The sequence below is a fragment of the Rattus norvegicus genome, chromosome 17 (assembly GCF_021556685.1).
Source record: "Rattus norvegicus strain SHRSP/BbbUtx chromosome 17, alternate assembly SHRSP_T2T, whole genome shotgun sequence".
NCBI lineage: Eukaryota > Metazoa > Chordata > Mammalia > Rodentia > Muridae > Rattus > Rattus norvegicus.
The window spans coordinates 22,896,104-22,917,629 of NC_141550.1; the positions used below are offsets into that span (position 1 = coordinate 22,896,104).

Genomic DNA, 21,526 nt, shown 5'->3' on the forward strand with positions numbered 1-21,526 from the left:
AAGGCTATCTGGAACTATATTGTGAGACTCTTACGCTATAAAATCAAAAAATAAAATGAGTATAGAGGCTATAACCCCAGCAGTCTGGAGGCTGGAACATGAGGGTTTCTGTGAACCTACGACCAGTCTTGGCTACAGAGTGAATTCCAGACAAACCTGGGCTGTAGAAGGTGACTCTATCTGGAAAATAGATTCTGTTAAATGTCATCATGTTTTGTGAAATGAGCCAGACTTGCAAAGACAGGCACAGCATACATTACTTAATTGTGGATCCTGAGTTTTACATAAATCAAAGCTATACACATATATGACATAAAGCAGAAGGGGAGACAGAGGAAGGAAGAAGACACATTGTGGGGCAGGAGGGAAACACAAGGGTGGTGGGAAAGAATATGGTTAAAGCATGTGACATGTTTGAAAGAAATTCTCTTTACAAAACCCAGAACTGTGCTCTGAGACTATATACACCAATAAAATTATTTAACTAACAAACAAACAAAAATCCAGTATTGGCCTTGCCAATTCCTTCGATATCTTATTCATTCTACCCAAGGAGGTAGCACTCCTGGGAACCTTCTAGAGCTACTGCTGATGTGCTAGGGGCTACAACCACTTCCTGTATGATCCCATTGCAGAACTCTAAACTGGTCATAACCGTTGCCATTCTCAACTTTCTCCTCATGATAGGAAAACAGATTGGAAAATACCTTCTTGGTTGGTTCTCCTCCATGGCTTCCTAGCTCATTTGAACTGTGTTTATCAGGCTTGCTTACTACTGACAGCTCAGATGGGCCCCCCTCTCTTCTTGATGTGCTGAGATTAATTTGCCTGCCTGTCTGTCTGTCCGTCCGTCTATGTTGAGGCAGAGTCTTACCATATAGCACTGGCTGGCCTCAAACTCACAAAGATCTGCCTGCCTCTTCCTCCAAGTGAGTGCTGGGATTAAAGGTGTATGTCACCAATGTCTGGTGAGTTTTAGGTGATCTTGCCATTTCTCTTTTCCAGTGAACCTTGAAGTCTTTCCTTCACCAGGACTTTGCCTATGCAGTCCTTCTTACCTGGAACCTTCTCTTGCTCTCCTCTTTATTGTTGCAAAACAGTATGGCCATCCCTGATCTGTCTACCCTGGGCCTTTCTGTGTGTGTTCCCCAGCACAGTTTCTCAGTCTCCCTTCATGGCAAACACAACACAGCATGTTAGCATCTGGGTTTTCTTGATTACAGAAAATGTTGCCCATCAGTGAAGTCTGCAAGAGTAGAGTTTGCCTTTTGATTGTAAATGCCTTATAGATCCAGTTGTCTCTAAGAGACAATGAAGATTACATGAAAGGACCAAGGTGTCACTGCTTCGTTTCTTTGTTTCTTTGGAATGTTGACTGGCCCCAAGATTCTTTCTACTTGGGGACATGTAGGGTGTGATGAAGTCAGGTGGCACTGGAGGCAGAAGAGAAGTTTACTGTGGAGGCAACTGACACGTGTGTGTGTGTGTGTGTGTGTGTGTGTGTGTGTGTGTGTGTGTATTCCTTTTCTACAGAAAGTTGTAATAAAATTCCACTGAATTTCCTAGTGCCTTGCAATAGCTATGGAAACTCTGTTCCTACTTGAGTGCACTATGGTATATTTGAGGATGGCTCATGTTTAAGACAAGCATAATGCCATGTTCAGAGCATCTGTTTTATTGAAAAAAGCACAGCGTCCACCATGGCTTCCGTTGTAGCTCAGTGGTAGATCTTTCAGTGGAGACTTTCGCTGATCTCCAATTCCCTTGGTTATCACCATCGCAGGTGTACATTGGGCAGCAGCATTCGTGTAGCCAAAGAGAGTTAAGAAGGCCAGTGGAGCAGGGAAGAAGTGTGACTGAAAATGAAAGGAAGAAGAGAAACAGATACACAATCATGGAGGTCACCAGAATAATGAGATGTGGTCAAAGGAGAGGGAAGAGACCTGGTTGAAAATAGAAACATCCTTTCTTGGCGAGTGAACATGAAAGGCCCATTTCCCTCCCTTGGGCAGTAGTTGGTCAGAGCTTGACACTGAGAAGTGTACTCCATCTATAAGCAAAGGTTCTTACAGACGGGTGACATGTGGGGTCATCTTGTATAGAAGAAGTGAACCCCTAAAGTATGATGTTTCACCAGGAAGAACCAATTCTTTAACGGCCTCCACAGACCCCAGCATTTCTACTGCTGACTGGTAATCATGGACACCTTATTTTAAGAACAGAATCTTAAGAAAAGCCTCAAAAGATTTGAGCCTTTCACTTCCCTTACAAGGAACAGATGCTGCCATCGAGAACTCAGACCTGAAAGCTAAAACGCATCAACATGCGGAGGACTGCAGGGGAGTTTCTGTTGCATTGGGTCTCCTGCATTGGGAAACTGAAAAGTGCCCAATCACTTCAGAGGGGCATTCCAGACACTCTGCCAACCATATTTTGGGCATATCATCTCCAGACACATATTCAGGCTCCTAAAAGCCACATTTTACTGCTCTCTGTTGAGAAGATGTCTCATGACCTTTAGAGCCCTTTTGATTTTGTTTTCTCTAAGAAAACCAGAAGAAGGAAGTAAGTCTACTTTCTGGGTGATGGGAAGCTAGCATTGGTGTCCCGGGCATGCTTTCTCAGGAGTGTGGAGGCCCCTGAGAGTGATCTTGCTACCAATTTAACCTGTATGTAAGGTTGCCAGAGTTTATACTCATCAGTGAGATTTAAGTCATTTCAGGTTTGTGGAAGAGCTAGAAATGACAGAATGGAGGTGATCCATGTCTAAGAATACCATACATAGAAGGCTGACACCCAGTGGTCCTCTGGGTGAGGAGTACAGGGCTCACTGTGGAAGAATGACCAACGTGGGAATGAAGGGAGGAGCTTAGTCTTCCTACCTCTTTAATCTGTCAGTTTGGCGCTGGGTCTTTGTGGTGAGTGTGTGTGTGTGTGTGTGTGTGTGTGTGTGTGTGTGAGAGAGAGAGAGAGAGAGAGAGAGAGAGAGAGAGACAGAGAGAGAGAGACAGAGAGAGAGAGAGAGAGAGAGAGAGAGAGAGAGAGAGAGAGAGCGTGTGTGCGCGCCCATGCATGTGCACGCTCACATATGCAGGCTCATTCGCATGTGTGCATTTGAGGATACATGTGCATATGCATACATGTATGTGGAGACCCAGAGGGTTTCTTCTCCATCACTCTTCACATTATTTTTTGAGACAAGGTCTTGACTGAAACTAGAGCTTACTCATTTGGTTAGACTGACTGGTGGGGGAAGTCCCAGGGAGCCTCCTGTCTCAACGCAGCACTGGGATCATGTACATACGCTGCCGTACCGCACTTCTTACATGGAGGCTGGGGATCTAAACCCAGGTCCTAATGCTTATTCCACAATTCCATCAAATAACTCTTATAACATAAGCTAACTCTCAACTTCAGTGGAGTCCTCTTTCCATAACAGTGTGTGGAGGCAATGTGGATTGTCACATTGAGAGCAGGGACTGTGTTCCTGACATCTGATGTGTTTGAGCCACTGATGGTACTTGATAGCCTGTGATGCACAGGGAGCCCCCAGTACAAGGCTAATCTTGTCTACTCTATCAATAATGTTCAGCTTGGGAAGTGTTGACTTTACCGTGGTTGTCCCTCATTCCAGGTACTCATCTCTTCTCCCTCTACTATGACGTTAAAAGAATTCCTACTTCTTTGTCCTTATCTAAATATTTCTTTAGTACCCAACATCAGAGTGGATAGCTTTTGTTTCATATCCTGATACCTACCCTACACAGCCATTTGCTTTTTGGTTTGTTTGTTTGAGATTTCTTTTCCAGAGAGAAGGGAGTTTATAATTTCAAAAGCAGTTTAATATATGTAGTTACCTAAAAGAACCATTTCAAGACAACCACCATCACCACCACAATTTGGTAACCATTATGAATGGTTTCTGAAGATCGGGCTAGAAGGCCAAACCTACTGAAGAAAGATCCCCAAGTTTATCTGTAAGACAAAAAGATTTGGACCCAGTGGGCCTCTAACAATAAGCATATATCTTTGAATTAAACAAACACATGTTTGTTTAATTACTTAATTTACTTCTTGTGGTCTCCAAGGACTCAAGTCCATGTTATGTACCGCTATCTAATGTTTTCAGAGTTTCTACCACAAAGTAGTTTCAAAGTAGTCTGGCCCTAAGGGTGACAGGGTAGGTTTGAAAGAAAGACAAGTTTAAATTCATTTATATTATTTTTCACTTGCTTAAAGTGTAGATGCAGAACTGTGTCTTTTGAGATATTCGATGGGTGGCAGAGGAGGACATTTCCCAGCCCAAATTCTTATCTATTCTCCTCTCCACAGCGACCTCAACAGGAAGTGCACAGAGGGACACTAACCCTAAACCCACTGATTGCGTGCACCTAGAAAAATCACCAATGAGCAAGAGCCACCCACACAGAGCAGCTGTTGAACTCTTTCAGACTAGGGTGATGGGTGTGCATGAGGAAGGAAGGAGAAAGAAGTAGAAATGGTCCCTTATGGGATCTGCCTTGAAGAGGGCCCAGAACTATGCTGTAAAACTTGCACTTATGGGGGGGGCGGGCTTTCTGCATCATCCTTGTCTTCCAAGGAAACCAGTCGTCTTTGTGTCCCGAGTTCTTTGCTGATGTGGTAATAGGATACCGGAGAGGAAATGATGTTGCCCGGGGAACATGGTGCCTACGAAGCAGGTCAAACCTGATGTTTACTAAACCCACTCTGTTGAGAACAATCTCTCCTCAACTTAGAGCAGCCATCTAGAGAATGTCCCGTCTGTCTCTTTAGGTGTCTGTATGTTCAATGGAGCCAGACAAGGGGTCGTGGAGGAAGTATAGGAGGAGACTGATAAAGAGGAGGAGGATAGAACATTGATTCAGTGAAGCCATAGGAGAGAGGGTTCCACATGGCCCAGCCTCAGGATGGAGGTAGTCCTAGGACAGACCAAGGGCTGCCTTCGGGTCTTCCAACTTCCTACAAGGATGTTGCTTCTAAATGTCCGTTCTATTGGTTGAGCCTACAGTGTACTTGATCATAGTGTTAGCACCTGTTGGTTATTTCCAGGGGCCTCACTTACTCATGGGCTTTCTTGCAGTGCCCGAGGCCTACCATGTCATCCCCAGCCATGATGAAGTTGTTGCTATCTAGTTGTGAGGTTGGCTATATCACTCTTCCCGAAGGCACATTTCCTGACTTGTAGAATCTCATGCCTATGAGTACCACTCTGGGTTCCTTGCCAGGCTCTGCAGAAGAACTCTCCACCTGTCCCTTTACTGTTTCTCGGCCTCCCTCATTAATGCCATGACTATTAAGTGGCCTAGGAGGCCTGAGAGGCTTCAGTCTCAGGAAGATCTCAGCTTGTAGCACACTAGGGTGGGAATGAGTACAGACGCCTCCAAGCAGGCCATGAAAAGTACCAACTAGAATGCTGGGACTCACCCAGGAGTCACTGAACCCTCTCTAATGGGAAAGAGGTGACAAGGCTGGGGAAGTGGAGGGACAAATAGGTGATGTATCAGTGCTAAGAGAGGGCATAGGGATCTTGGGGGTGGGGTGGGGTACAGAGTGACCAAGAAGAGGAGGTAGAGAACTTGGGCACAGAGCTTAAGAGAAGATAGGTGACTGTCTTAGGGTTTTACAACTGTGAACAGACACCATGTCCAAGGCAACTCTTATACAGACAACATTTAATTGAGGCTGGCTTACAGGTTCAGAGGTTCAGTCCACTATCATCAAGGCAGGAACATGGCAGCATCCAGGCAGGCATGGTGCAGGAGGAGCTGAGAGTTCTACATCTTCATCTGAAGGCTGCTAGCAGAATACTGGTTTCCGGGCAGCTAGGATGAGGGTCTTTTATTATTATTATTATTATTATTATTATTATTATTATTATTATTATTAACTTGAGTATTTCTTATTTACATTTCGAGTGTTATTCCCTTTCCCGGTTTCCAGGCAAACATCCCCCTAATCCCTCCCCCTCCCCTCCTTTATGGGTGTTCCCCTCCCCATCCTCCCCCCATTGCCGCCCTCCCCCCAACAATCTAGTTCACTGGGGTTCAGTCTTAGCAGGACCCAGGGCTTCCCCTTCCACTGGTGCTCTTACTAGGATATTCATTGCTACCTATGAGGTCAGAGTCCAGGGTCAGTCCATGTATAGTCTTTAGGTAGTGGCTTAGTCCCTGGAAGCTCTGGTTGCTTGGCATTGTTGTACATATGGGGTCTCGAGCCCCTTCAAGCTCTTCCAGTTCTTTCTCTGATTCCTTCAATGGGAGTCCTGTTCTCAGTTCAGTGGTTTGCTGCTGGCATTCACCTCTGTATTTGCTGTATTCTGGCTGTAGGATGAGGGTCTTAAAGCCACAGTGACACACCTATTCCAACAGGACCACACCTTCTAATCATGCCACTCCCTGAGCATATACAAACCATCACAGTGACCAAACCACACTTAGGACTCTACCCTCCTCTGTAACAAGTCAATCAAATATTTATCCAACTGGAGCGGAGTACAGAAAATAGTAAATTAGATCTTTGCCCTCAAAGTATGAGTAGTCTCATTGAGAATAAGAGTGAGAAACACAAAAGTCTGCAGCAGAACTGGTACTGACTGACCTGGTGCTGAGGGAGGGCGGGGAAGGGGTGTGTGTGTGGGGGGGGAGACAGGGAAGGGGAGTGGAGAGGCTCTCAGGACATACTGTAGCAGAGAGAGAGGGAGGTTTATTTGCTTGGGTGGACTTATTTGCAATGCAAAGATATCGATATTATTACAGCCTTTAAAATAATCCCTCCAAGTTTTATATCTGAATCACCAAAAGTAGACTCTTCTTGCAGTCCAGCTTTATACAAAGAGGCTGGCTGACACGCAATGCAAAGCCGAAATGAAAACACCCATGAGGAAAAAAGTACCTATGATCTGCTGCTCACACCACAAAATGGCGCCCCGTGACCTGAATGGCAGAGGCTCTCCACCTATGTTTTGTCACGCTGCCTTCCAATGATGTCGGTTCACAGATTCAGGAACCCTGAACTATTTGCTATGGGGATACTGTTAAAATCACTAAGTCACTTATGCCCCCCTCCCCAATGAAATGCTACGGTAAAATTTTCTCTTCAGTTTTCTCACAAGAGGAAAAACCTTTATTTTTCTCCCAAAGAAACCCCAAATGAGCCATGTCAGTCCTTTCTCTTTCATATCAGCTGTCTGGAAACACACCGCTCAGTGACATGAGCCTTGGCATCAATGCAGTAAGCTTTCTGGCTGGTCTATTGTGTCCGTTCTCTTGAGTCCTGTTTTTCCTTACGTCTTCCAATGCTAATTAATGGACTTGAGATGAAAGGTGTCTCAAAGGTATGCAGGGCTAGTTAAGAGAGGGGCGGGGGGATGAACTAATTTAAAACAAAGGGAAGGGAAGAGCTGTGGGAAAAGACGACAGGCAGAAGCCAGACTACAGCGAGAAGCTGATTTGAATGTGCAGACAGCCTGCTGACACACCTTGGAGAATAAGGAATGCGATGTGAGAAGGGAGGCATAGACAGGAGAACCGCAGAATGGTTTTGAGCAAGGAGTAGTCATGTGAGACTTGATTTAGAAGATCAACCCCATTACAATGTGGCAAAATATGAACTAATTCCTTACTGTTTTGTTGCTAGGACAGAATGCCATGACCAAAAGCAAGTTAGATGAGAAAAGGGGTTGATATGGTTAAACTTACAGTTCCACATGGGCTACAGTCCATCATGGTAGGAGGCATGAGGGCCAGGAGCTCAGATACCATCCACACACTGGGGGTGGGGGTGAGAGAGAGAGAGAGAGAGAGAGAGAGAGAGAGAGAGAGAGAGAGAGAACAAAAGGGCAAGAGAAGAAGAGAAGTTGGGAAGGAGGAAGTAAGGGCAGGCTGTATACTACCTCAAAGCCTACCTTCACTAATAGACTTCCTCCAGCAAGGCTCCAAGTCCCAAACATTCCATAACCTCCCTACACAGCACTACCAACTGGGGACCAACTATCCAACTACATGAGTCTTCGGGGAGCATTTCTTATTCAGAACACCGCAGTAGGGAAAAAGCCAGCAAGCTGAAGCTTGCAATTTAAATACTAAGCAGCTACGGGAAATAAAAAGTTTGGTTATAAGGTCTGAAGGAGTGAGTCAGTGGTTGCAAGAACCAGTGTTGCAGACATCGAAAAGGAAAGGACAGAAAGGGCAAAATACACTGACAATACAGTCCTAGGCTCTCAGAGGTCTGTCTTGTTCGAGCCTGACTAGACATTCTCCATCACCATTTTACCAGGCTAGACTAGCTTCCAGGTAGAAGGATGATGCTTGGGTTAACCTGTAGTTAACCCAAAGGATAGCAGGCTGTGTGTGGAATACAGCTTACAAAGCTTTTCAGAAGTTGTCCCTCAGCTACCCATTCAGTTAATGTAAGAACACATTCATCATAAATACTAGCACACGTCCTCCTTTACCCTGCAGGAACATCAGTGAAGGCTATTCAACCCTTTTAGTGGCTTAGTAAGAAAACTTTCGGGCTGGAGAGATGGCTCAGTGGTTAAGAGCACTGACGGCTCTTCCAAAAGTCCTGAGTTCAATTCCCAGCAACCACATGGTGGCTCACAACCATCTGTAATGGGATCTGATACCCTCTTCTGGTGTGTCTGAAGACAGCTACAGTATACTCGTATAAATAAAATAAATCTTTAAACAACAAAGAAAAGAAAACTTTTCCAACATAACAGTGAACATAACGGTTCTCAGGGTGAACCGATGGTTCTACACTTGCTGGTTCACTGGTTCAGTTTTAGCATCAATCTGTCCGTCTCCCATGCATTGGTTCGTGGGTTCAGGTGCATTTCAGAGTAAAATGGGGCAACCACGATAGTCCTTTCTCATACATGAGACAGTTTCTAAGTTTCTCTTTGCAGGTGGCCAACCTGTGTCAGCCTACCTAGCTGGATAGCGGAGATGAAACCAAAGCGTTGAAGCTCTGACTGTGGGTGGTTTATGTCCCACCATTCTCCACCCCTTGCCTGAGGCAACTTCACAGTGACTTTGTAATTACAGAGAGCCTTGCCAGTGAGTTCCTAGAAAGTAATGGAAGTTTATTTTACAACTGCAGGCTTCTTCTAAAACTGTGATATTGAGACAGGAGAAGAGTCTTGCAGGTTGCAGAGACACAAGAGTTAAAACCAAAAAACCCCCTAGAGGTAAAAGCTGACTGACCTGTGTGTGTACTTCTGAATTGCCCTATTATTAGATTTACTTCAAGCAAAACTGCACCTCCCTTTCTTTCTCTCTCTCTCTTTCTTTCTTTCTTCCTCCCTTCCCCCCCCCTCTCTCTTTCTAAACATTAGAGGGGAGTCTGCAATACAGATGGCTTCAGTTTGAGAATAAAAAATACTCCCAGCTACATGTCCAAGACCTCTATGGTTGTCTTGTGGGCATTTGAGGCAGAAAGTCAGCTAGGGACATTAGTTGAGGAAGCCGATCAAAGCTATTGGCTGGGGACTGTATGGTGTTAACAAAATTGCCCTAATAGGATTAGCCAAACAGCGCTCACTGGATTTGTAATGACAAACCATGTGACAAGCCCGGAGTAACAATACGTCAATAAGGCTTGCTGGCTCTTCACTTTTCCATCTCTTGCATTTATACAACTGTGATTTGGTGTTTTTGTCACGTTTCTCCCTAAAAAGATTTTGTACAGATTCCTTTTATTTGTTATGGTCTGTCTGGTTGATAAGATTCAACTTTAGGTATCCAGAAATGAGGTCGTATTAGCACACTGAAGTTCATTTAAAAAATATCCACCCCTTTGCACCATTTAAAAACATTAGATTAGTCACTTTTCCAAATGCCTGACAGAAGCAGTTTAGGAAGGAAGGGTTTATGTTGGCTCATAGTTGAGGAGACACCAAGGCTGGGAAGCCATGGTGGTATGAGCTTGAGTCACATTGTGTTCCCAGTCAGGAGGCAGAGAGTAAGAATGTGAGGGTTCCGGCTCCATTTCCTTTACTGTTTAATGTGAGACCCGTGGAATGGTGCCGCCCACGTTTAGAGTGGGTCTTCCCTCCTCAATTAAACTCATTTGGAGGCTCCCTCACTGACACGCTTTAATGTTCGGGAAAAGTTAACACCAGTAGTTGATTCTTGGAGAATGGCAGAGATGATGAGAGCTTGGAAGCCTGTATGAGGTAACAGTGTGTCATCTTGGGCGGGAAAGCGCATCTAAAGGAGAAGCTGCCCGAAGAGGACAGAAGTTGGCTCGTTAATCTTAATCAAGTCAACACAAGCAAGATTCTGAGAGGAAATGAAATAGAGGGAAGAAGCAGAGATCAAACATTTTAAGGTCATCATCTGATTTTTAAAATATGTAATCTCCCTAGTATTTTTCTTTCCCCCATTGGAGGAAACGCCATCCCACACGCAGAGTCATAAGTGATTGGTTGGCCTATAGATGGAGTCTTTGGGACTTCCATGACTATGAACAGGCTAAAACTGCTGGACGGAGGAGTAAGACCAAAAACAAAAACAAAATAGAAACCAGAAACCTGTGGGGGAAAAAATACCAAGATTATTAATATTCTGTATCTATTAATTAATGCTGGAAATTAATGTGGCAGCAGTTATTCCTTAACCAATGAGCTCCCCAAATAACCACAGAGACCTTTTAAATTTTCATGGCGTAAGCCTTAGCTAGGCAGACTCTCTACTAGGTCGTCCAAATTAAGTTAACCCAACCACCTAGCCCTTTTCAACCACATGGCTATCAATACCTTCCAGGCCTGAAGTCAAGGCAGTCTCCTAACATCTCCTGGCAAAAAGAACTACCTATTTCTTCCCTGGAGTTCCTTTCTTCCTCCTAGGAAGTCCCGCCTTCCTCTCTCTACTGCCCAATCCCAGGCTTTATTTAGCCTTATATTGGCCAATTAACTTGGGGAGCAGGGTTTGCGCAACAAAAGCTGCCGAATGTGAGAATTCGCTCTTCTTGGGGGAACCAGATCTTGGGGTACAGAATTTTACTTTTGAATACATAGCCCCAGAGCAACCCCAACACCTGTGAGCTCCCCTGCTTACTTCATTGGCTGAGGATGGCTCGAGAGTTGAACAGAGGAGGTGCCCATCATAGATTTAGTCCCTAAGCAGGGTCATTGCAACCACTGCTTTTCTGCAAGTAGGAGGTGAGTAAGAATGCATGTGCAAACCATCATTGTGTTTCATGTTGCCACTCTTGCAATCTAGTAAGAATGATCTATGAGCCAGGAAATTTCTGGTCATTGTTCACAACCTCAGAGAATCTAAGGTACAATTATTATACTATTATTTAAATTAACATTGCATATGTATCATTCAGGTTCCAAAGCATTCTGACGGAAGCTGGCATTGTAGAAAGAATAGGGGAAGAGGAATAACCAGGAGGGAATAATAGGAAAATAGCAGCATTCTCCTCATTTTTTGGAAAGACAAATTCAAAGGAGAATCCACACAAGGACAACTTCATTGACTAGGAGAGGTAACTTGGCTCCGCCCACCGTGTTTACATAAAGCTATTGTTTCAGCCTGTGATGTTTTGTTTACTTCCCAAGGAAATATTTTACCCCCTCTGAGATAATTAATTTTTGTCAGCTTCACTGTTTATAAGGGAAACTGAGAAACTGTTAATTGAAATACAGAATGAGTCACTGTTTTCGGTAATTTTTGGCAGCGTTCTAATTTATGTCAATCCCAGCCTAATTATTAGATTTTGTTGGAAGCAGAAAGCATATTTGATTTTTTTTCTCTTGCTGAATTCTCTTTCTTCCCCATTTAAAAAAAAATATGTGCGAGAGCAAATATCTGGCCAAGGTTATGTAATTTATGTCAGTATGAGATGAAACACAGATACATCTGAAATACTGAGAGGTTTACTATGTCATGCTTGGCTCTAGTCAGTAGGTTGATGTTTACAAAGCCTGTAGACTGTAGTCTTACTGCCTTGCTCCTGCCTACCTCAAGCCCCCGTGAGAAAATGTGATTCTTTTAAAGACCTTTTTTTTTACTGGGGTAGAGCCACTATCGATGGACCATCACTAATGGTATCACGGAAGTGAATTTCCTAGAAGCCATCAGGGAGACTTCATTTGGAAATTCAATTGAATGTCACTTGCAAAGGGCAGGCACCTCAGTAGAGGTGACCAGTCATGCATCCCCCGAGTTGTTGGTTGTGAAAGCATTAATCACCATGAACTCATTTACTCCTAGTGCAAACATACTGCGTTATTCCACAGAAATTCTGTTCCCAATGATCATTAGTGCAGACATCATGGAGCTTCTGGTTGTGGGCGAGGTTAATAAAATCTGTCAGCTCAATGGCCAGCATAATGAACCTGTTAATGACTCTTAATAGAAGCTGGTTCCTTCCAACTGCTTCAGAGCAAAGGCAGGAAGAGAGTAGAGGCAGGTGTCTGTACAGGGCAGACAGCTCTGTCCTTTAGCTCCCACGGTGTTTTCTAGATATAGGCGACACTGTAACAGTCACTGAGTTGGATCAGGAATCAGAGTGTGATGGTTTACATATGCTTGGCCCAGAGACTGGCACTATTAGAAGGTGTGGCTGCTTAGTTAGGGTTTTATTGCTGTGAACAGACACCACGATCAAGACAAATTTTATAAAGGACAACATTTAATTGGGGCTGGCTTACAGGTTCAGAAGTTCAGTCCATTATCATCAAGGTGGGAGCACGGCAGCATCCAGGCAGGCATGGTGCAGGAGGAGCTGAGAATTCTACGTCTTCACCTGAAGGAAGCCAGGAACAGACTGAGCAGCCTCAGGCAGCTAGGAGGAGGGTCTCTAAGCCCACCCTGACAGTGACACATTTCCTCCAACAAAGCCACACCTTCTAATAGTGCCACGCCCTGGGCCAAGCATATGCAAACCATCACACAGAGTCTGCTGGGACTGGGGGCATTGGTATCTGTGGGGAGGTCCTCAGAATGACCACAATGGCCCTGATCACATCCTCTAGAACACATGCTATCACTGCTTAGAAGCACAGGCTAGGAGCATCCAAGCACTTAAAGCTATGAATAGCCCAAGCCTCTTCTCCACCCTGAGTCTACATAGAAGAAGGATGGGATTCACAATAAGAACAGTGACGGCCATGGTAGGTGGTCCCCAGATGCTGTCAAGGACTCATGTCTTGTCCTCATTTGACAACAAGAAAGTCCAAGTCCAGAGGGCTTCAGTTACGACAAGCAAGGTGGTATTTAGAAGGTTACACCAACAAGCACCATGCTTCTTCATTGGAAAAACACACGAAAGCAGCAAACTATAGTCAGACCCATAAAACCATACAGAGCATGAGAGAGAATGTGGGACTTTCTCCACTTGTACATCCACCTAGCCAGTCGGTACATTCAGAACTAGGTTCAAGGAAAGTACATGAAAGCTATACTATCTACAATGCCTTGTTACTTCAACAGACGATCCCAGGCCTTTAGGATGCTTGACTGTTCAGTGTTGTCCACTCGTGGCCCTAGCTGTGATATTCCAGCCAATGAGGCTCCTGCCCCTATTCTTGACATTTGTTCCTTATTGCCCCAGTCCCATTTGTCACAAAACTTGTCACAATTTCTGTCCCTGAAGCTCATCTTGATCTCCCAATTGGGCCCTAGGTAAAAGGGACAAAAGAAGCTCTTTTGGGGACTTCACTTGAGCCCAAGCCTTGTGAGACTTAACAAAGAATGCCCAGAGCCAGAGACCTAAACTCCATCCCTATAGGCTGGGTAGGAACACACAGACCCTCTCAAACCCTAAGGTCTCTGCAATTCTGGTGCTGATGGTCATTGGGACTCAGAATCAGGAGGCTTTGGAAACCCAGGGGCTGCAAAGAACTGTATAAACCAGGGTGCAGAGTGACTGAAGGGCTTTGTAATGTCTTGAGCAAACCAAGGGAACACTGTCCAGGACCAATCCTGGAGTAGCTTCCAAAACCCAGGAGGGAGCAGCCCCAGTAGTCTTTGCCAACAACCCTGTCACTAAAGGTGCATTTACTTGACTCTCTCTCTCTCTCTCTCTCTCTCTCTCTCTCTGTGTGTGTGTGTGTGTGTGTGTGTGTGTGATTTGTCTTGTTGATGGTTATAAAACAGGAAGACACAGGAAAGATGCGGTGGACTTCGGGAATTTCAGATGGAGCCTTATGGGTACTCCATATGCATAATTCACAGTCCCTACCGTCCCTGGCAGGACTGAGCTCAGTGCTGACTGCAGTAGAGAATGCAGAGAATGCCGGGTGTTTCATGCCCCACCCCCCAGCTTATGGATGCCCAATATAAGTGTGAGACTACATACGGAAGCAAACTAAGAGAAACGAGCAATAGGGAAGATTTGCAGGAGGATTGCAGTAATCTTAAAAAGCATAGAGGATCCTCACATCCCACTTATGGAGACGAAATACAGTATGAGGAGGTGTCTGGATTGAGAACAGCATGCGGCATACAAAGGAGAATGAAGGGCACTGCCCTGTCCAAGTGGGAAAGGAAGGTATTTGAAGGCATACACATAAGAGAAAGCATCTCTGTGTGAATGAGAGTATATTTGAGAGGGCATGGGAGTGTACATGCTTGGTGTGTGTGTGTGTGTGTGTGTGTGTGTGTGTGTGTGTGTGTGTGTGTGTGTGCGCGCGCGCGCGCGCGCGCGCGTGCATGCTAGAAAGGCACAGCAGGCAGTATGTAAGGTCAGAGCGGATGTTAGTACATTTCTGAGAGCCTTAGAACCCAGACAAAGGAGTTTAGACCAACATAGGTCATGGGAGGGCCGTGAACATCCAAGGAGAATGATCTAACTCAAGTTTTGGAAAGGTCAACCTGGCAGTGCCTAAATGGATAGACTGGAATGGGACAAGGGAATCGTGGGCGCTTGAACAGCTGGGGAGCTCTGCCTCACAGTTTGTCATATTTTCTCCTACAGCATACCTCCATATTTCCCTTTTCCCTGGCTGAAACCGTTCTCAGACCACACAACTATCCATCGAAGAAGCTAGGACTCAGCTTGCTGGGTGCCTGTAATTTTGCCTACATTATCAGGTAAGAACGGCATAGAATGGGTCAAATGAAACTTGTTCATGACGCAAATGAACATTCCGTAAAAGCATACCCTTAAATCAGTCCTTTTGTTGGTTTAGTTGGTGATCTAATCCATTTTACAATTTCCAGGGGAGTAGGGTTCTTATTGTTAAGTTTTTTTTCTCTTTTTTTTTTTTTTTCTGAACCCAGGGCCTTGCGCTTCCTAAGGCAAGCGCTCTACCACTGAGCTAAATCCCCAACCCCTTGTTGGGGTTGTTAAGTTTTAATACTCATAAACTATTATATTCAGAGAACACACAGGCTTGCCTGAACACACACATATACATGCACACCCCCCCACACACATAATTTCTTCGTCTACCCACCATGAAAAATAATTATTGCTCAGCAGCACACAAGCATATGTATAAGAATATATTAATTTAAATTTCATTTGCAATTAGAATTTGGCTGAATGAATTAATGAATGGTCCAAAGCATCCATATGCACTCCTTTTACAAAGACATTCGGCCAGAGGAGCCAGATGCTACTGTCCTACATCATCTTAGACCTCAGACATCAGTGTCCCGAGGGCAGTTGCCAGAAACCTGCAGAACAAGGGAAATGAATCCAGAATCAGTCACCAAATGACACTCTTTGCAATGCTGCACCGTGGTCTGCTATCAAGGGCACTCACATGACCTTCTGTCTGGGGCTTGAGATGACCTGGTTCCCTTCCTTCCGTAGATTTCTTTCTTCCCTTCTTTCATTGCCTGTTTCTTTTTTTCAGAGATGAGGTCTTAGGTAGCTCATTCTGGCTTCAAACTATCTATCCAACCAAGAATAACCCAATAGTTGTCTCCTCGTCGTCGTCGTCTTCTTCTATTTCTTCTTCTTCTTCTTCTTCTTCTTCTTCTTCTTCTTCTTCTTCTTCTTCTTCTTCTTCTTCTTCTTCTTCTTCTCCTCCTCCTCCTCCTCCTCCTCCTCCTCCTCCTCCTCCTCCTCCTCCTCCTCCTTCTTCTTCTTCTTCTTCTTCTTCTTCTTCTTCTATCTTTCTGTCTCTACTTCCCAGGTGATGGAATTATGGAAGTGTATCATTGTCTTAGGACTTCTGGTGCTGTGAGGAGACACAATGTCCATGGCAACTCTTATAAGGAAAACATTTCACTGAGGCTGGCTTACTGGTTTGGCGGTTTAGTCTTTTATCAGCATAGCCGGAAGCATAGGGGCATAAAGACAGTCATGGTGCTGGAGGATCCTGGATTGGCAGACAGAAGAAAGAAAATGACATTGGGCCTGGCTCAAGCATCTGAAACCTCAAAGCCCACCCTCAGTTGACACATGCTCTCCAACAAGGCTATACCTCTCAATAATGCCATTTACTAGGAGCTTAAGGTAGCCATTCTCCTTTAAACCACCACAGTCACCTCGCACAGTTTTATGATGTTGTGATTGAACTGAGGACCTCATGCATGGTAGGCAAGCACTCTACCAATGAGCTATATCCCCAGCCTTACCTTTCACAGCCTGAAAGGGTGAAACTGTCCATGTACAGGACCTGAATTCCAAACCCATAGGACACTCAGGATCATTGCCCCAGTCTCTATATGGGAAGCCATTTAGTGCAGTGCTCTGTTAATGAGAGCAAAGCATGACATGGCATTTCAGAGGACATGGGAGATTTCACAGAAGTCACCAGAACTCCATGACCTTCTTTCCCTCCCATAATCTTCCTATCTTCTCCCTACTCTTCTTCACTTTCCCCTGAGTGCTAAAGTCTTTCTTCCTTTTCTCTTGAAGAAAGTTCTTGCATAATATAATTCCATGAGAATTAAATGTTCTTCACTGTTCTCCACTTGTTGGGGCCTTTGAATTTTAATAAAGGGACACTTTAAGAGACCCAAGCCCTACTTGGGGTCCATTTGTAGGCGACATCAGGATCATTGAGCTAAGAGGGATCCTGAAGCCATATTGTATGACTTAATTAGATACTGGGGACAAAAGGTGGTTTAAGAAGCCTCAGTGGCTCTTAGGGATGAGAAGGGACAAAGGACAAAGAAGACACAGTAATGAAATTGGTGAGACCATGGTGCTCTGGACTGATGGTCAGGGCTGACTTTCTGAAGGGAAGGATCATTTAAGCTGAGATCCAGAGAAAGAGTAAGAACAACTCAGAAGAAACGTGAGAAAAGATGAGGCAGAGGGAGTAAGAGCTCTGAAGGGCTAACAGAGTCAGGGGCATAGCAGAATTGGAGGCCAGGGCAAAGCTAAGTCATGATTACATGTCAGTGAACTTACATTTGCAAACGATGTACTTTTCTGCTTCAAAAGTGTTTTAAACATAGAGTCAATAAGTACCAGGAGTTAAGTACAAAGGAAAGTCAGGCGGCCATGGCTGAAGTATAGGGATGGGGCTGAGGAAAAAGGGAGGTAGAAACTGAGGAGTGTCAAGTCAGTCAAATGCTGGAAAACTACGATTGATCTTGGAGCATGCATGGAGGACAGTGGCCTCCATGTCACTGGCCTCTGAACACTGGGCTCCATTGGGTTAGATGCCTTCCTCAAGGTCACGAGAGGCAGAGGGACCTGGTGGGAGAAGGAATGAGGTATAGGCAGAAATCTGGAAAGAAAACCTCAAAAAAGACTTTAAAGGGCTGAGATTAGGGTGAGCTTTATGGCTACCCATTCACCCTCCTGGCCTCCAACATGGTGGTTTTATACACACCGGGAACTGAGCAGACTCTTGGCCATGTGCACACTGTGAAGAAAGAACTAGGTGTGGAAACAAGAGACCCCAGTTAAAAGTAGCTTTGGGCCCACCTTTGTACTAGAATAAATGGAATACAGTATAGCTGAGGGCATTTTGTCATTGTCACTTCCACAGTTTCAGTCCAGTCCCCAGTAAGAGGGGGCATGTGACTCTGTTGCCTGCCATCCCTGCTCTGTTAAACACAATGCATATCCAGACTCTCATGCACATGGGGCCACAGGAAGTTCCACAGTGCTAGACACCCGTGTAGAAGTGCTATAGGTTGGCTCCGAGGGTATATCAATTGAGATGGTCAGATGAAGAGATAGCATAGCAAGAGTGCAGTTCTGAACATGGATCATAGAGGGCATGAAAAATAAACTTTACTCGGCAAGGAGGTGCTAACACTGCACCAGAAAGACGTCATTCCAATAAAACCACAGTACAGTGACGTAAATATAGCCACATAGACACTTGGGGGCTTCCCCTCCCCGCCCCCATAGGCTGTTCACTTGCTGCTAGTACATTTCAGGTTGCAACATTGGCAGTCTGGCCTTGCAGAGGAGCGATGCTAAAACTCTTTCATTTCCTTTGGAAAGCTTTAGTCACCTATAAATCTGCTGGCTTTGCGCATTCCTTCCTGCTGCCTCACTCTTGAAACACCTCACCCCACTCTGTCTGAAGCAAAGGTGAGGGGTAGGGAAGGGAATGTCCCTACTGCTGGCCTTATCCTTTTTAAAAAAAAAGGATTTGAACACATATTTACCTTGATAGGGCACTGGTCCTTAAAAGTGAAGTCATAAAAGGCCAGGCTCCAGCCTGCAAGGTTATTGACAACTTACTGAGTGGAAATGAGTCGTGCAGACAGACTACAGAAGACTGGGCTGGAAAGAGCTAAGATAATAAAAACACACAGAGCTGTAAGAACACAGAGAAGGGAGAACTGGTGTGGGAAGGCATCATGAAGGCATATCTAAGGTCTGAGACCCCAAAGATCCAGCAGACTGAGAAGGGCAACACTATCCACACTGCACCCACAGCCAGCAAAAGGGAGACAATAAATGCTTGTGAGCCAGCTAACTTCTCTCTGTGGTACAGTCTAGTATCCCAGACCAGTGAATGGTACCACTCACTTTTAGGGTGACTGTTCCTACCTCATTTAACCTAATCAAGATAATCCCTCATAGCTATGCCCAAGAGGTTAGCTAACTGTGGCGATTTGGGAAAAAAAAAATTAGTCTCATAGGCTCACAGAAAGTGGCACTGTTAGAAGGTGTGGCCTTGTTGGAGGAAATGCGTCACTAGGGGCGGGCTTTGAGGTCTCAGATGCTCAAGGCAGGCCCAGTGTGGCAGTCTGCTGCCTGTGCGTCCGGATGTACAACTCTTAGCTACCTCTCCCACATCGTGTCTGCCTGCACGCTGCCATGCTTCCCACCGTGATGACAATGGACTACACCTCTGAACTGTAAGCCAGCCCCAATGAAAGGTTTTCCTTTTATAAGAGTTTTCCTCATCACGGCGTCTTTTCACTGCAATAAACCCATCACTAAGACAATAACCAAGTCAGAGTCATCCATCAAAGGTGCATCCAGGGGCTTGCCTCCTAGATGATTCCAGATCCTACAAGATTGACAGTCAACATTAACCCTCTGCTACTCAGAAATAACAGTACTTAAACCTACTCTTTGTTTATGCACACAACTATAAATCATATCCCAAGAAAATGGTACATGTTGCTAATGTGGAAGCAAGCCACACCCCACACATAGAATTCTCCAATTAGTGCATGGTGCTGAAGTCGTTCCAACACCTACTTCTGAAACGCAGCCTTCATCTAGAACAATCATGGTCAAAGATGGTTGTTAAACTCCAGTCTTAGCAAGGGCGAGAATCCCTGTCCCATTTCCCACAGCCAGGCTCGCCAGCCTTCATGTTGATGTATTAAAATAACGACCAAGATGTCACACAATGTACCTCTCCTTAGGGGTTGACCTCAGAGGGGCAAATTAAAAAATAATCGCAATGCTTGTAACGGAATCTAGAAGTAATAGCAGCCTAAAGAAGTTACCAGATTCTTTCTAAGTGAAGAGCCTACCAGAAATACATTGTTGGAGGAATGGAGTAGGTTTATGAATTGATTGGCATGTAACAGGTAAATAACACGTTAAGGATACTTTTAAGAATTTTCACAAATCCCGTATTTACATTCTACTAAAAGCTAATGGTAAGGGCTGGAGAGAGATGGCTCAGTGGTTATGAGGACTTGGGTTCAATCCCCAGCACCCGTATGGCAGCTCACAACTGTCTTTAACTCCAGTTCCAGAGGGTCTGGCACCCTCCCAGAGACATGCATGTAGGCAAACAAAACATCAATGCGCATAAAAATAAGTAAATCTAATGCTGGTTTAATTTGCTTAGGATACTTCTTCCTCTAGAAAAGCAGTTCCTCTCTACACAGAAAGTAAAGACCCACCAAGAGGAAAATCACTGCCCACATTCTGAAAGGATGCAGGCAAGGGGATGCAGGTAGCTGGCCCCTCAGGATGCCATTTCTGGAGTCAAAGGAGAAAGTAGGGGAAAGAATCAGGAAGCAAACGCTGGGGAAACTCTTTTGTTTTCGTGATCAGATGAGGCCAGAGGGCGGCTGAGGTAGCAGCAGCTGAGACCAGGCAGACAAGAATCCTCCCGGTCTTTAAAGGAGGATGCCTCACACCCAAAGGAGAAGAAGGTGTGTCAGGATGACCTGGGTGAGGTTGCAAATTCAGTCCATGCAGGAGATAGAGGTGACCTCTCTTGCCTCGGACTCCACTTGGCTTTCTTCTGCTTTTCCTGCCGTCAACCACTTCTTGGGCGTGTTCTCTGTGAAAACCCTCAGTTGATTCACTAAGCCTGGGATCCGAAGCTTTACTGCTGAAAGGAAACAAAAGTGAAACAAAAAGCAAAGTTTTTCAGGCCCCTAAGGGAATGTCCTGGGTTGCGGACTGCCTCACATAAAAGGACACGGGAGTTCCGAAGCCCTGATTTCACAGAGTTAAAGTAAACACTGTGAACGAATTAATACAACCTGTTAGTGTGCACAGAGATCCATTCCTGTTTGGGGGATATTTGTTTTCTGCCCCTTGTTCCTACGCTGATCTGTACCACAAGATAGCCACGCAGGCAGGAAGCACTGTGAAAAGCCCACAATGCATCACTGCCCTGCACATCTTCATCCTACTGTCAACTATAATGATGATACTGATGTTAATTTTGTTACAGTCACAACAGTATCCATGTAGAAGGACTAGCTGGGCAGTTTTGGGAGACTAGTGATCCCAGCAGGGCAGGACTAGGGACCAAACACCAAATCTACATTTCCTTGACCTGAAGACCGATGCTGTCCATCTTACTTAGGGTTTATGTCGCTTTAATGAAACTCCACGGTTGGGGGTCAGCAGCCCAGTTGGTGCTGCTATGTAGTCTAAGGCCAAATGCTGGCCCCCCAAGTCTGGCTGTCCCTCGACTAGAAGATTCTCAGGTACATCAAGTGATGCTTTGTAAACTTAAACTATTGGTTAAATAAAGGTGGCTACAGCCAATTACTGTGGAGAATTTGTGGTAGGAACCACAAAGAGAAAGGAGAGAGAAGAAGGAGAAAGGAGAGTGAAGGGAGAGGAAGATGGAGACAACAGGAGGTCTCCTGATGAAGCAGGAGCATGTGCCCAACTGAAATCACCCCCAACCCCCAGG

General features: G+C 45.0%; 2 protein-coding genes across 8 annotated transcripts in view; one reads left to right on the forward strand and one right to left on the reverse strand.

Annotated features, from left to right (window-relative positions):
• Nucleotides 1-21,526, forward strand: part of Adtrp (androgen-dependent TFPI-regulating protein) — an 86,526-nt gene that overhangs the window by 57,152 nt on the left and 7,848 nt on the right. For all 5 annotated transcript variants that reach the window (XM_087591009.1, XM_087591011.1, NM_001014144.2 and 2 more), the window contains 1 exon segment: nucleotides 14,953-15,068. In XM_087591009.1, the coding sequence (XP_087447135.1) occupies nucleotides 14,953-15,068 (116 nt within the window).
• Nucleotides 1,637-20,707, reverse strand: LOC148000069 (uncharacterized). 3 transcript variants are annotated; one of them, XM_087591682.1, is made up of 6 exons: nucleotides 19,254-19,311; nucleotides 18,564-18,616; nucleotides 16,566-16,680; nucleotides 15,897-16,056; nucleotides 7,719-7,788; nucleotides 1,637-1,856 (listed from the first exon to the last, which is right to left on the reverse strand). In XM_087591682.1, exons 1-6 carry the CDS (start codon nucleotides 19,309-19,311, stop codon nucleotides 1,638-1,640), a joined length of 675 nt encoding a protein of 224 aa, XP_087447808.1. In that variant the 3' UTR covers nucleotide 1,637. The 3 variants fall into 3 exon arrangements, 1 of the variants encoding a protein (XP_087447808.1); XR_015641208.1 differs by lacking the exons at nucleotides 1,637-1,856; nucleotides 7,719-7,788; nucleotides 16,566-16,680; nucleotides 19,254-19,311 and adding an exon at nucleotides 20,271-20,667 and having other exon boundaries at nucleotides 15,470-16,306; nucleotides 18,564-18,691; XR_015641209.1 differs by lacking the exons at nucleotides 1,637-1,856; nucleotides 7,719-7,788; nucleotides 16,566-16,680; nucleotides 18,564-18,616; nucleotides 19,254-19,311 and adding an exon at nucleotides 20,541-20,707 and having other exon boundaries at nucleotides 15,248-16,306.

Bases quoted from the DNA above. Each gene is read 5' to 3' on its own strand.
- LOC148000069 (XM_087591682.1), bottom strand. From the start codon at position 19,311: ATGAGGAAAACTCTTATAAAAGGAAAACCTTTCATTGGGGCTGGCTTA. The intron at 18,617-19,253 runs GTGTAGTCCATT...ATAACCTTGCAG, and splicing joins GGCTGGCTTACAGTTCAGAG to GCTGGAGCCTGGCCTTTTAT. The intron at 16,057-16,565 runs GTAAGGCTGGGG...AAGAAGGAGGAG, and splicing joins ACCCTTTCAGGCTGTGAAAG to GAGGAGGAGGAGGAGGAGGA.